The 16,525-nt window shown below is 30.5% G+C and overlaps 1 protein-coding gene across 4 annotated transcripts in view; it reads right to left on the bottom strand.

Annotated features, from left to right (window-relative positions):
• The window catches only part of LOC143047338 (sodium leak channel NALCN-like), a 54,233-nt gene that overhangs the window by 20,301 nt on the left and 17,407 nt on the right, over nt 1–16,525 (bottom strand). The window contains exons 11-19 of one of the 4 annotated variants that reach the window (XM_076220375.1): nt 12,034–12,093; nt 11,512–11,643; nt 10,384–10,527; nt 4,045–4,119; nt 3,540–3,613; nt 2,739–2,984; nt 1,450–1,554; nt 960–1,130; nt 583–762 (exon numbers count right to left, since the gene is read on the bottom strand). In XM_076220375.1, coding sequence (XP_076076490.1) covers nt 583–762; nt 960–1,130; nt 1,450–1,554; nt 2,739–2,984; nt 3,540–3,613; nt 4,045–4,119; nt 10,384–10,527; nt 11,512–11,643; nt 12,034–12,093 — 1,187 coding nt within the window. Of the gene's footprint in view, nt 1–582; nt 763–959; nt 1,131–1,449; nt 1,555–2,738; nt 2,985–3,539; nt 3,614–4,044; nt 4,120–8,626; nt 8,762–10,383; nt 10,528–11,511; nt 11,644–12,033; nt 12,094–16,525 lie in introns of all 4 variants that reach the window. The other 3 variants (XM_076220381.1, XM_076220387.1, XM_076220390.1) reach the window with 3 other exon arrangements.

Here is a 16,525-nt window from a genome sequence, read left to right as displayed (position 1 = left end):
TTGTATGTATCTACTACAGAGGCCCATCAGATTTCACCCTTGTATGTATCTACTACAGAGGACCATCAGATTTCACCCTTGTATGTATCTACTACAGAGGACTATCAGATTTCACCCTTGTATGTATCTACTACAGAGGACCATCAGATTTCACCCTTGTATGTATCTACTACAGAGGACCATCAGATTTCACCCTTGTATGTATCTACTACAGTTATCTTGATACTAAGTTCATATGTATTTCACCTATAGTTATAGTCAAGGCAGCCACATGTTGGTTAATATACATTAATATAATTCACAAACTAAAATTTAAACATGCTTTTGATCATTCATGTCAAGTTTGTTTAAGTTAGATAAGTCTTTCAAATGTGAATATCTTTGAAGAAAAATGCAAATAACTGTTAAAAATATTCATTTGAAGGATTCTTTGTGGACAAGGAGATGCTGTAAGCCTGTACCCAAAATATATTGAAGAATGAACTTTCAATACACATTAGACTATCATGAATAAAATTTATTCTGCATATAAAGTCCTTCTTCTGGTTTTGTTTATATATTATGAATATTTATATTTCTTACTCTAAACTTCTGTATTTTCTAGCCAAGTCTTTGCCTGACCCAGGTTCCTTGTCCATGTAATTATACTTTGCATTTACTACAGCCTTACAAAACTTTCTAAACTTAGACTCTCTTCCTACAGCAAACAGAGGTGTATCAAAAAATGGATGATTTTCTCTCAAGTCTTCTTCCTGTTGGTTTCTGTAAAAATAAATAAACAAGTATTATGAAAAAGAAAATTTCAGAATAATTAAACCTAGGAAATAAATAAATTTCAGGACAAAAGTGAAGGTACATTTTTTGGTCTACTTGGCCTAAAATAATCAAATGTATACTATCATTAAATGATTCCAATTGTTTAATCTAATCATATCATCTCATTTCTAAACAGTATCTACCTTTTTATTTCTGCTTGTTGTTTCTTTTGTTGCCAAACTTTTATATCAAATTCATCATTCCTGAAGCGGTTACCCACAGTTGTCATACCAAGCTGTTGAATGTCACCATTTTCTTTGATTGCATTTCCAGATTTTGTTTTTAGACTTCCAGGTCTTGAACCTCTCATACTCCTGTAATAAATCAGTTTCATGTACAGTATGTATTACATAGAAAGTTAAACACTTATTTGAACAGGTTGTAAAAAGGTTGATGAAGTACAAATCATTAAAGCCATTGAAAACAAGATCAACACTGGGTTTGGATCTGCTTATGCAATGGGTTAAGGTTACAAGTATACAGAACTATAATTGATCATTCCCTTTCATTGAAGCAAACTAAACTTCAAGTGATTAAAAAAAATTTGAACCATGTTAGAACATAAAATTTTACTTTTTTTCTTGGATAGAATATAAATGTGGGTGGATCATTTTATGATTTGTCATACTATACCTTCTATCCATTCGTAACTGATACTGGTGTGAAAACAAAGACTTGGAACCAGTTGCAACCAGTTGGGTTGATCCACAAACTTGCATTTTTTGTTGAGCAGAATCCCTAAGTAATAGAAACAAAAACCTCAATTTTTTTAAAAATAAAATCAAAAGGAATAGGTGGAATCATCTTTTCAATATTTATCCTAGTTTGATAATATTGTTTAAACCAAAACTTAAAAGACTGTCACATATACAGAAAAAAAATATTTCCATATAAAAATATGTAGCAAATCTTTCAAAAGTGTAAATAACTCTTTGACAAATAGTGAAAAATAGCAAAGACTTCCAACACTTTCAATGTGTCAGATTATATATTCATCTATTTAATCTGAATCCATACTGTGACTTCATCTATTTATGTAGATATGTTTCTATTTAAAGTTTTATATGGTCTCATCATTTCAGAAATTGTTTAACCTTAATGTGGTTTATCGAGAAAATTTGATTGAATAAAGCAAAACAACAACATACATTCTCTAAGAAATCTATTTTTTTTCTAACAATGTGAACGAACATTATAAAAGTTAGAACATCCTTATGAGTTTAGTCATACACTTTTTTTTAAGGTAGATTATTTAAAGATAAACATTTATCTTAACTCCAATGCATTTCGAGGAATGTGATTGGTTAAAAGCGCCCTCGTGGAGACCATGTATATTTGATATTAGGTAAGTAGGGAGACGGGTTTATCTCATACATGGTTAGTAGTGGTGTTACGTCCCTTTATATTCCATATAAGGTAGTAGGGAATTGGGGCTTATTTCATATACGGTTAGTAGTGGTGTTACGTCCCTTTATAAAAACAAAACGGTACTAAGAAAAAATCATAAAAGTTTCAACAGACGAAGAAAGTGATGATTAAGATTGAAATAAATTCATGAAACACATTTAAACCTAACAAGTTGTTATTGTTGGTATCTGTTTTTATAGGATCAATGGAAATGATTTCTTAATGCTAACAATATTCAAGACTTGCTCATTTTGATAGGTCACTAGTCTAAATTTCACACGTTAAGATAGTCCGTAAGATAAATTCCTTACATAGTGTGCTAGTGACTTAATACAGTATATATAGGGTCAGTAGATTCCATATGGAGATTCGAGCTTCGCTCTCACTTCATATGGAATTTAATGACCCCATATATACCGTATTAGGTCACTAGCACACTATGTAACTAATAATATCCTTTAATGTATAACTGAATCAGTATATCTTAAAACAGTAAACCTTATCTATTTACAAACCTAACAATAGATGTTATGCCACTCCTCTTTTCTAATAGCCCTCCACTTTTCACCGAGTGACTTCCATGTTTTACCAGTCTGACAGGAGATTTTTTGACGTAAGGTATGACATCATGGTCATGTTCTTGAATATCTAGTGCCAGTCTTACTTCTGGTTCTATGTGTTGTCTCATAAAACTTTCTCTGACATCAGAAATATCAAACTCTGATGGAATCTTGTATAGGTAAACCATCTGAGGATGATTCCTGGAACAATTGTAATGTTAAATAAACAGTTATCAATATTAAATATTATATTTGACATTTGACATAAGGGTCAAATGCTTTTTATATCCATTAGTTCCCAGAATTATTTCTACTTTATATATAAAAGTGTTACAACAAAATTAGTGTGTGCTTTGATCTTAAAAATAAGCGATTTCTCTTTTTTCTCTAAGTTAACTACCACAGAACAGTATCTTAAAATAATATTAACAGCCACAACATTTAATAATGTCATGCATAGTAGCAATTCTGTAAGTCTTATTCAATTCCAATGCAGTCAAAATTTGTGTTGTTCAGAACTAATTACTTATAAAATGTCAAAGTGATAGTGTTTATTTCCATATGGATTTTTCTGAAGCTCAAATAAAACAGATAGTCAACCTTTTTAATGTATGGTAAGAATATTTTAATTCCTTTGCACTTGTTTATATCATCAATTTTTCACTTACAATTGTCTTAAACTTCAAGTTGATCAGTTTCAAGAGATGAATTTAAACATTTTGTCACAAAGGAATTACTATAGGGTAAATAACTTACGGAAACTTTGTGAATATTCTCAGCCTTAATGGTAACTTCTCTTGTGTTTCTGCACTCTGTTCCCTAGCTTTAACCTTTAAACATAATGCTTTATTAATAAGATACATCATGAATACAATTTTTACACAAAAAATGGATACCATCCATCAAGAATATAGCTTAAGTTTGAAATTAAACATTTAGAACATCAGCAAAATATTTTCTGAACATTTACACAAAGTGAAAGGCACTTCTTCAATGTATATATAAACATTCAGGACAGATTTAAGGGTTTTAAACTAAAATTTAGGTTAACTTCTAGAAAATCTTCAAAATTCTCCATTATTCTACCTACAATACTAAGTACATTTAAACATTGTCAACGCTTTGAATGCACAGAGTTGAAAACTTTAGGAGGAAAGGAGGAAAGGATGATACATATCAGGTAGCCTCTTTTTGAATCCTTGATTTACCCCATACCTGAAGTTGATTTTCACTTTATTCAACCAAGCAAAATTTAACATACCTGCTTCAGTTTTTTCAGGTCTTCTTCTAACTCAAGATTATCCAGAATCACCGCAACAAATGAACTTATTACAATCTGCAGTAAATACACATTTACATAAATTTTGACTTAAAACAAGTCAATCTGTATTATAGCTAAATTATTCTCATTTGGAATCTTTCAATAATTAGCCAATAAGAATTCCAATAAAATTCATAAATTGGAGGAAAAAAAAATTAAGAAATTTTAGCCATGAATTAAATGATTTCAAATAATCAAATCACATTTAAACCAGACCCTACTAATCTTTATGTAAAATTGACATAAAAAGCTACTTACAATTAAAATTTTGTGAAAAAATGATCATAAAATTACATCATCTTGCATGAGAAAGGTTTCAAAAAATTAATCAAAACATGGTATCATAATTACAGAAACCTGAAATGTTTCATTACATCTTTCAAAACCAAACCATATATTTCTCCATGCACCTATGCATATATTAAAATTATCATAATCACATGCCATGTCATTATTATCTAACATCTTTTAATTCTCTTATCACATACCATACAAGCGATCTGTATCATGAGAGTCAATGTATGTAGGCAAAGGGTTAACCCAGTTGTTCATTAAACATGTGTCATATCTAACACTGGTTGCCTTTGTAGGCAATCATCAGCATATTATTTTATAAAGTAAACATTTTTGATTCAGTGAAGAGAAAAATCACAAAAATACTGAACTCAGAGGAGAATCTTATCGGAAAGTCCATAATCACATGGCAAAATCTAATGACAAAACACATCAAAAACGAATGGACAAGAACTGTCATATTCCTGACTTGGTAAAGTGCTATTCTGAAATAATAGTTATCAAAGGTACCAGGATTATAATTTAGTACCCCAGATGTAAAAGCTTAGATAGGGTTTTACCAGGGATTGTGGACTTATATATAGGGTTTTCCAGGTATTGTGGACTTACAAATAGGGTTTTATCAGATATTGTGAACTTACAAATAGAGTTTTACTAGGGTAGGTATTGTGGACTTATAAATAGAGTTTTACTAGGTATTGTGGACTTATAAATAGAGTTTTACTAGGTATTGTGGACTTATAAATAGAGTTTTACTAGGTATTGTGGACTTACAAATAGGGTTTTACTAGTTATGGTGGATTTATAAATAGGGTTTACAAGGTATTGTGGACTTACAAATGGGGTTTTACCAGGTATGGACTTATAAATAGGGTTTTACCAGGTATGGTGGACTTTCAAACAGGGTTTTACCAGGTATGGTGGACTTACAAATAGGGTTTACCAGATATTGTGGACTTACAAATAGGGTTTACCAGATATTGTGGACTTACAAATAGGGTTTACCAGATATTGTGGACTAACAAGTAGGGGTTTACAGGGTATTGTGGACTGTCATAGTAACAGAATCTCTTAAAGAAGATAAAGTACTGATTTCCATGTAAATTTTAATCAAAATAAGAAAAATATACTTAATTGGCTGAAGATAGACTATTTTTAATTGGGAATTAGGTTTAATTTTAACAGAAAGAAAAGAGACAGAGCAGAAGTGAACAGAGATCACAGAACGAGAGAGTTACATTGACCATAGTATTGTATAGTCCAAATAATTATAACATCTTGCAGGAAGGCGTCAAAGCAAAAAAATTAAATAGCCTTTCAAGATGTCATAACTATTTAGACTAAGTATGGTATTGTTAATTTAAATTATCTACAAAAATGTGTCCTCCCCATTTTCAATTTTTTTGTTCAAAAAAATATCCATGTCTTAATTTTCTCAAATATCTTGTTTGCTATTATTTTTAATCTTATAAGCTTTTGGTAAGCAAGGACATTGACAGCAGTCACAATAGTATTAATCACTGAAAAATAAGATTACATTGCTGTAAAACAAATTCTGACTTTATCACTTCTATCGCTAAAATATTCACCCCAAAAATGTTAGATAATTAATTGTACATCTGAAGAAAAAATAGTATGTGTAAAACTACTGACAATATGTTAACAAGAAGAGGTGGAGATAAATATTATATATCAACAATACATATAAACTTCAGTAGAAACAGTTAAAAACATTAAAGGTATTGTAATGAAAGAAACATCAAGTTTGAGGTTTGAAAAGCATTTAAGGTTAAGTCTGACAGGTTAGCTAAATCTAGGATACATTTGCCATGATGGGATAGGAGAAAAAAGATTAATTTAGGTGGTGTTAATCAAGAGATATATTTACCATTAATTACTTAAACCAATGAGAGATCACTCTGTGAAATGACATTTAAACTCTTAAAAACACAATTTATCAAATAACAATCAACCATATCTACTAGTATACTGTTTCAAGAATTTGAGCAAATAAAAAATCTACCAATGAAATTTTTAAGAATGTGAAACCAATTATTATAACTTTTTGATGGTTTATTGGAGATCTTGTATGGTACATGAATATATCAAAAGGTTTGGTAAATCAGTTCTGTCAATTCAGAAATCGGAAACTATACCAACTGAAACAAGATTAAGTCCAGCAATACATCATTTTCTAGAGATCAACACGTGATGGACAAGGTATGCAAGATCTGGTAAACAAAAAAATGAGAACACCATGAATCATCTGGAAGGGAGTATAATGACAAGAAGCAATATTTATCTCATTTTTTAACATATACAAATACAACAGTCTTACAACACCTTTATATCCACAAATACAAATATATACTGATCAATCTGGAGTTATGATTAACTTTCTTTAAGCTCAAATAAACTTAAGAACTTCTTTTTTCAGTGTAACTATTTGGTTTTTTCCTTGTAAAGTAAACATACATCGTACAATATAAAAAATAACTGATAATAAACTTTAAAAGTTTTGTTTTTTTTAATTTAGAAAAGACCAATTGGTTTGCTCTTAATATGAATACTTTTTAAAACTAGCAAGGCCAGAGCCGGTGTCAATGAGTTTAAAACCTGAGCATTACTTCTTTTATGCCTAAATTTAACTTCTGTACAGTCAATACTTCTGAATTTGTCATAAAGTTTAAATGTCTGCTTAGACAGCTGTCTTTTCCAGAAGGTTTATATTTCAGTAAATGTATATCTTTTTCGTATATCTTTCCATGTTTGCACTAAATTAAGAACAAATATTATCAATATGATTTTAAATTAACTTTTTTATTTATTAATAACAGTACCTTCTTTATGCTTTAAAAACAATCTATCAGCTTTAGTAACTGTAACTTAATATGAGTACTTCCCTAATTTTCAAACCTAAGCATTTCAAAGCCTTGCATTGGAACTTTCATCCAACAATTTTAACATGATGATCATAGTTGTGCTTTATTGCTCTCTTATGTTCAATTTTTATGTTCTCCCCATTTTCTTTACTAGTAATTAGAAGTCTCATATTATGGAAGAACATCCATGATATGAGAATAAAAAATGTCTGTTGTTAAACATGACTTGTTGGTAATTTTTTCACTGTTGGAACTGCATAAACAGCAGATTACTTCTATATATCATTGCATACATACTTCCATTTATGTTTTTACATAACTTATATTGTTGACTTATTGCAACCTTCCTCCAGCAGTTACTAAACAAGTTAAGCCTTCTAAACAGACTTGCTTGGTGATATTAACTGCAATTTGGCAAAAACATCAGTAATCAGATTAGTATTAATCTGATTGGAGTTTCAACAATGAAAATATTGCAGATGTTATAAATTTAGCAGGATCGATCATTGCATTTGCGCCAATTTAAAAAGTAAATGTAGTATATCATTTGTGCCAAAATAAAATGTACTTATGTCGTGTATGTAGCAAAATGTTTCTGGTATATATATTTAAAATTAAGTTGCATTCCAGCATATCCAGTGTATTGAAAAAAAGAAGTCTTATGGAGACGCAAAAAAGAATTGCTGTGACAGTATATGGCAAAAAACATCGTTTTATGGTGCAAACGAAATTCGTAAGTATTGCGCTTTTACCTTGCTTTTTCAATTTTCAACTTATCTTGCTCAATAACCTACTCAACCTACAGAAAACAGATCTGAATAATACCAACTAAATTGTAAAATGATTGTTAATTCACACTTATATATTATTTGAGCAAATGAAGCATTTTATTGTGATATTGAATTATTTATAATTGAGTTAAATATTATTGGCGCATATGAAGCATTTTATCTTGGCGCAAATAAAATATGTATTGTTGCGCAAATAAAAGTGTTTTTTGGTGCAAATGCGAAGCGCGGAATTTAACAGCTGACTGATGTTATGATGCTAAATACAACAAACTCAAGACACAGGCTCTGTAAAAACTAATTTTTTCTAAGTGTAATGCTGCTATGTGTGTGCCAAATTCAATTCCCTATCATAATAAATCATTTCTATCTTTTCTATCAAAAATGAAAATAATGTCTAAGTGTTGCAAAAAATCCTATTAAAAGCAAACCATGTTTCTACACTTACTTAAGGCAAAATAACCCAATCCACTTATAATCAATTACTACCATACAAAACACAAAATGTTACAAACAAAATTACTCCATCTATTTAAAGTCCACAGACAACTTACTCACCAATGTGACAAACAAGTGGTATAATATAAAATAGATTGCTACCAGCCATGCAACCTGACCCGTTCTCCTCATGGTCACCTGCATCACGTCAGTCCAACCTTTATTGGCTAAGATTTGAAACATAGACATGAAAGCCTGAAAGTGATTAGGTCAAATAGTTTAAGATGTGTTTAGTGCTATAACTCTAGATTTAATCTGCAGTGCACCTGATACTGTGATCTACAAGACATTACTAAAACATGAATTATTTCCCCTTCCTTGATATTGGCAAATACCTATGTATCCAAAAATCCTGGATGGTTTGAAGTGTGCAAAGGTTTTTTAAAGCTTTAAGGTTCTGGGTTGATACATTTATAACTGTAAGCAGAGTGGATTACAAAAATATATTTGCTCTTCAATTTTGAAATTTTGTCAAAATAATTGTTTGTTACATCAAAAACAAATTGTCAAAGGTTCTATAATTGGAAGTGTTCAACTTCAATACATGTTGTAAACATTATGAAAGGTTTTTGGAATCTGGATTGAAAAAACTTTTGGAGCTGATAACAAAAATTCACAGACACCCTCCTCTAACTTTGTTTTTTAAATATTAATCCAAATTTACACTCTGTATTGTGCATTCAGCCAAAAGATCTCTAAAGAGAGGAAACAACTCATTTTTTTGTAGGAAACAGTTTTGACCTAATCTAATATAGTGCTAATAAACATATTTTAACAATAAAGAATATTTTCAACTAACTTTAATTACCCGGTTACTCTAACTGGTACATTTAAGAACCAGAAAAAGCAAACTTCTACAAATAGCAATGGATTAAATCACAGCTGTTTCCTACAAAACTTGTATCAAAGTGAAAAACTGTATCAGTAATAATTATAATTAGTAAAACTGAACATGCTCACCCATACATCCAATTATTTAACATTCTGAAATCTAAAATTGTTATTTTTGTTTCACATATATGATGGTTATTATTTCTGAAATGCTTCAAGACATCTTCCTTAAAAACTCCTGATGATAGTATTTGAAAACATTGATTTTAATACTCTAGAATTTGCAGTTTTAGAATCTAATGTATTTTGGGTAATATTTTCAAAAGAGTACACCAAAACATAGTGTTAACTATGTCTTACACAAAAGAATTTCAACAGAACACTTGACATAATTTTCATTTTGTGTACAAACAATGAAATTTCGCATTCTGATTCTGGAATGGTGAATTCTCTAAAACTAAAAACCCATCAAAGTATACAATCTTTGTGACTCATTTGACGGTTTTATACAATCTTACAACATATTTTTGCAAGCAGAAACCTTTTTTGTAAGACTTTGCATGTGATGTCAATGGTTACCAAGTTTAATCAGGTAGAATATTCATTAGCATCTAAATCTTTTCTATATTCTACGTTAATGCATTTTTATTTCCAAAATGTACTTTTCAAATACTATCACTTCATGCCATGATCAGCAACTCCATGAGACACTAGATAAACTTTTCGTGTCTTCTGCTGGAATGTTTCAGAATAAATTTTATTATGAGATGACAGTAATGAGGTTTAACTCAAAGACTATAACAGGAATATGGAATGTACTGATGACAATACTTTGATTTGATGAAACATTATTTTGGAGGATTTTAGCCAAAAAAATCTCCCTTTTCTGAATGGACCAATCAGCTATCTAGTATCTAATGAAGTTGCCTCTACCAAATAATATTGTATGGGTCACTGCATCACATCATGGTATTACCCTTACTTACCAATGTGACAAACAGATGGTAAAAAGTAAAGTATATAGATACTAGAAATGTCCATAACCAGAAATCACCTGTCTTTGCTAGAACAGCGTCCATCACCTCGACCCAACCCTCCTGGGTCAGAATTTGAAACATGGACATAAATGACTGCAGATAGTAACAATGAAATAATTCTTAATTTATACACAAACTTTCATTGACAATCAGTCATAAGCAGGCGCTTTTTTAAAGCAATGAACCAGTTGCATTTATTAGTGCATTGCATAGTACCAGTGACTTAATAATCTGGAAAAAGTATCTGTTTCAAATAAGTTAATGACAAATGAAATTCAAAAATAATTTAAATATTTGAAAATCCTATCCTTTTCTTTAACACACATAAACTTTTTATTCCTAATTATTTCCTGTATACAATTACCTTATATGTCCAGGTAACAGGCTAAGGGTCCCTGTTTACAAAATGAGCCATCTCCTATCTTAGTTAATAAAGAGTTAGTCACTTTTTCAACAAATAAATTTCCATTTATCCTCATATCAGAAATTTATGAAAAAATAAAGGGTACTAAATTCAGTTGTTATAAAGCAGTCACCAGAGTTTAATGAAAAGTTCTAAAAGAATTATTGTCTGAAACTGGGAAAAAAACCCACTTTTTTATGAATAAATCTTAACTCGGAAACATAAAATCTAATGTATATAACAAGAGGGAGGTTACGTCAATAGATATAAACAATTTGCCAAGTTTTATGTCCCATAAACAAGTGTATTAAAACAAGATATACCATATCAAGTCCCATAAACAAGTGTATTAAAACAAGATATACCATAATAAGTCCCATAAACAAGTGTATTAAAACAAGATATACCATAATAAGTCCATAAACAAGTGTATTACAACAAGATTCTGTAGAGGATTTTCAAAAGTAGATTTCTATATGTAAGATAATCTGAAGCAAGTTTAATCTAATGCTTCCGTAAGTATGGTATCAGAGAAGACTGAAATGACAAAAGCTTTTCATGTTACTAAGTTGGATTTATAATAAGGTACTATCAAATATTTTACTATAATATAATGTCCTATACAGAATCTGATAACCTTTTCCAATCTTATAATAATGTAAAATTTTACGTACATGTGGAAAAGTTGAAAACTTTTCAAAGTCTGGGATATTACAAAATAACTGCAGGCTAATGCTTGAGGCAATAATCAACAAACTAATGGTCAGCATGATTAAACTTCCAAGTTTCTTCCCTGGACCAAATATCTGAAAATAAAATAAAATGAAATTTCAATGGTATCAAACATCATGTTCAAGTGAATCCTTTTCAAAAGTTCGAGAAAGTATATTAACAAACACATTTAACTCCATTACAAACCATCCATGTGACAAACAAATAAAAGATGTATAGCGAGAGGCCATTTTAACTCAGTACTCTGTAGCATTAACACAAAGATATGAAACAATTCTAACAATCCTTTAAAGCAATTAGAAATTGAATATTTCAACCTATTATGGATCCATATCTTCAAACCCTTGAAATCATATGCCTTACATTAACATGATTCATTTGCAATGGATAATAAAATTTCACAATGTTGAGCACCAGAAATACTACATAAAGAATACAGTCTTTGTTATCTTATAAAATCCTACCTTAAAACAAAAGTCTTCTAGCATTGGAGAAGCTTTCACCAATCTTACTACTCTAAGCACCTAAACGAAGATAAGCATTGTTAATTTTTATATAACATTTCATTCCAAGATATATCATAATTGCATGGAAAGCATTGGAGAATCTTTCACCAATCTTACTACTCCAAGCACCTAAATAAAGATAAGTATTGATAATTTGTATATGACATTTCTAATTATAAGAAATGTTTATGGTTTATGTTTGAATTAATTTGCTTTTCTTTATTGTTTTACAACTAGTGACAAAGTATTTTTTGTAAAATAAGATAATCTTGTCATCATGTTGTTAAAAAATAGAAGTCTTTTTAAAGATAGTGCCTAAAAATGGTTGAATTCAAAATTATTTGTTGGTTTTCCTGTTTGAATGGTAATACACCAGAAATTTTTGGGGCCCTTTAGAGCTTGCTGTTTGTTGTGAGTCAAAGCTCCATTTTGAAGAACGTACTTTCACCTATTATGGTTTACTTTAAAAATTGTGACTTGGATGGAGAGTTGTCTCATTGGCATTTATACCACATCTTCTCTTATCTAAATACAGGTTGGTTGGACAAAATTGCTTCTAGTCAGAAACTATGTCTTTGAATCTAGTGTTTATCATGTCATTATGAACCAAAAAGTAATTTATTTTCAATTTCCTTCTACAATTCAATTAAAACTAAGTTAACGTAGGGTAGCAAGTTAAGGCCACCTGTATTAAATATTTATGACAAATGCATTTTTGTCCCTTATAAAAACCCTATAAGAAGGCTAGAGGGTACAAAAATTTCAGCAAAAATTTAATCGTTTTGTTTTTCATTACAAATTTTATTTATTTCTTTATTAGTTGTTTCTCTATCATATGGTACAATCAAAGAGCTGAAAGCTCTGAGGAAAAATGACGCCACTGTCTCAAATATTGGGATATTTTTTATGCAAGTCTTGATTTTCAAATACTGTAATTAGTTTAACATTGCAACATGTCTCGTAAGCATATAATTGATATTCGTATATGTGTGTGTGTGTGAAGTGAAGATGACAACTGACTGGTTTTTTTAGTACAAATGAATAGGTCAAGACTATTTGAATGATCTACAGTATCCAATGACTACTGGCTGTTTTTTTGTACAAATAAATAGGTGAATAGAAAAAAGAAGATGTGGTATGATTGCCAATGAGACAACTGTTCACAAAAGACCAAAATGACACAGACATTAACAACTATAGGTCACCCTAGAGTACCTGAATGATCTACAGTATCCAATGACTACTGGCTGTTTTTTTTGTACAAATAAATATGTCAAGACTACTTGAATGATCTACAATATCCAATGACTACTAGCTGTTCTTTTGTACAAATAAATAGGTCAAGACTATTTAAATGATCTATAATATCCAATGACTACTGGCTGTTCTTTTGTACATATAAATAAAGACTACCTGAATGATCTACAGTATTCTAAGTAATGTGATTTTTTTCTTGCAATTACATTTTTCTAAATCAAGAATACAGATTACTAGTAACCTTTTCAAACCAAATGATTATGAACAGCCTGGTGTAACAAGCTCTTATTCCCCACTAGTCCTATAACATATGACTTTGCATTCTTATTCAATTTTTAACGTTTTTATACTGATATTTTCATTTTTTAATTTTTTTTTAATGCGAAGTGTGGCACATTGATATTAATTTAATTTTTTATCAGAACAGTAAATAGAAATAGTAAACAATGCCCCCGAGGTCATATGTTATAGGACTAATACCCCACATACTCATTAAATAAGTTACTAGTGACATAGTTATTTCTGTTGTAATTATATTGTTATACTAGTTTTATTTCACCTTGAAGATTAGACAAATAGGGATACTTAGTTTTATTTCATGTCAGTCAGGTCGCTTTATATGAAACTTGAAACCACTTCTCTGCCATTTTAATACTTTATAACAACTCTGCCCTTGACTCATATAATTGATATTCATTCTTTAACCATATATCATAGTAAGCTAGTTTTTGATTTTGCACTAACCCACCGTCTTTCATGTCAAAGTTCTGTCTCCATTTAAGTTTATGCCATTGAACCATCATGGTATCAAACACAATTTCAAGTGATTATGCTGTTACAAATGTATAGTGGGTCACTATATATTCAACTTGGGTTGCATTCCAGTTATTGAAATTTGTGTCAGATTAGAACAATGAACTAGACCTTTAGGAATGGATCTTATAATTAAATATGGAGCCATAGTATGGGACCCCTGCCAGGTAACAAAAATAAACAAGCTTGACAGGATACACGTCAAGCGGCAAAATTTATCACCAGAGATAACAAGTCAAGAGAGGACGGATACGTCTCCAAAATGCTTGCCAAACTGGAACTACAACAAGATCTCCAGACAAGGACGAACAAGGCATTGAAGCCAAAGTTAGTATTTATGTAAAAAGAAGTTGAGGGGCTGATTCCCGCTATTGAACTAGATGAATTTCTCAAAAAAGCATGTCCGAAGAGAACAATAACTGCCGAGAAATTCAAAGAATACCAAGCAACAATTATTGTGGAAAAGCAAGTGAAGAATAACTCTAACTGTGAGTGTATTGACATTCCACCAAGTAAAACACCGTACAATATTCAAACTCATTCTTTGTAAGACAGTGATCGCATGGAATCAGCTAGACGCCACTTTTGTGCACGCATCAAGCGTAGAAAGCTTCAAATCTGTTCTCACGCCCCGCCAATAAATCGGCGGTGCTCTCTCAAAACCGTTGTATTAAAGCCAGTATAGCTATCGACAATTTATTCACATGTTATACAGATACAGTTACAGACTCTGCTGCTGTAACTTTGTAAACAAAGATTGAGTCCCAGTTTGCGATATTAACCACTAGCCTGATGCCCCAGACTTAGTAGTAATTTTCAGCTTGGACTAGTAAGAAATATAACGTCCTTTCTATGTTATTTGAAATTTGAACAAATTTGAAGTTCAGATTGACAAGTAATGCAGAAATGATCGTCAAATCAATGTATACGAAGTCTTACCTATCGAGATCAATAATTATACATTTATCCTGAGAAAGTGAAACAGAAAAGTAAACAGTCGCAATATTTCCGGTACTTCGACCTCTCTAATAACCAGCAAAAAGTGGAACAACACGGACACATTATATTTTCCTATAATGAAGGCAGTTGTTTGTAAAACGAAAAGACTATCAAGTTTTTCCTCGATTAATTATATATCTTTAATGTTCTAACAATGTTTTAGTTTTACTTCACAAAATCAATAAAGTTATAAAAATAGATTTATGAGTATCTTGACATATTGTGTTGGTACACTTCTATCTTTTTGGTAATAAGAAGGACCGGAGACCATGTGTCATCAGACGATTCATATGCACCTTATTACTAATTTCAGATTATTAAAAACTTCGTAAATCTGAATGAAGACCGTTATCTATCCAAGGAATATCAAGATGATTCCGATTAATATTTTTTTAATGGTTGTTAGTTGAAATGGTAAGAAAGGCTGACATTATTTAGGAGAACTATTTTGTCTAGCGATTGCTGATCATTGGAGTGTAAAAAGTCCAACACCATAACAAAACGGATGAATTTATACACGACGATTAAGATTGTAAGACATGTGCATTAAATTGAAAGTTTAAATAAATATGAAAAATATAACAAAGGGATAGCTCCAAATACCATTAATAATAATAAAAAAATATGGACAGGTCAAGATTTTTTTTTTTTTGTAAATAAAATAAAGTATGTAAACTGGTTCATGCTCGACTACAACACTTTGTTCGAGTGTAGCGTAAGACAAGCAGATTCCAGTTAGTTTGTAAAATAGTAAATATGAAACCACATGCGGTAGGCGGAGGCATAATTGACTTCCCTTTCTGGTCAATGATATCGGAAACATGCCGCTGAAAGCGTCATTTTCCAACAAAAAAATCAATTCATTTTGGCAACAGAAGATTTTTTAAATGTATATGTCATTGATACAGCTCCAAATTATCTCCCTTTGGTGCAAAAATTTGCCATTTTTTTTGCATTTAAATTGAAATATCTTTTTAACTCATTAGTGACCTATATTTTTTATTCTTTTTTTCAAATAAGCTGTACTCAAACTAAGCGATTTCTGTAATTTTCTTTTTTTTTTTTTATTTCGATATAACCTCTATTTCTCCTATAAGTTCAACAGAAAAAAAGTACCTGTACAAAAATGTATGCTTCTTTAGAAAGCAGACTGTGAGCTTAAATGAACAATGACCCATTATTTTATTATATTTTCTATGAAGTATATGATAAAGTTCATTTATAGAACTAGAGGCTCTAAAGAGCCTGTGTCGCTCACCTTCTTCTATGTGAATATTAAACAATGGACACAGATGGATTCATGACAAAATTGTGTTTTGGTGATGGTGATGTGTTTGTAGATCTTACTTTACTAAACATTCTTGCTGCTTACAATTATCTC

Source organism: Mytilus galloprovincialis, chromosome 1, assembly GCF_965363235.1.
Source record: "Mytilus galloprovincialis chromosome 1, xbMytGall1.hap1.1, whole genome shotgun sequence".
NCBI classification, from domain to species: domain Eukaryota; kingdom Metazoa; phylum Mollusca; class Bivalvia; order Mytilida; family Mytilidae; genus Mytilus; species Mytilus galloprovincialis.
The sequence above is the reverse complement of the archived record's forward strand: the minus strand, read 5'-3'. Positions and strand labels throughout refer to the sequence as shown.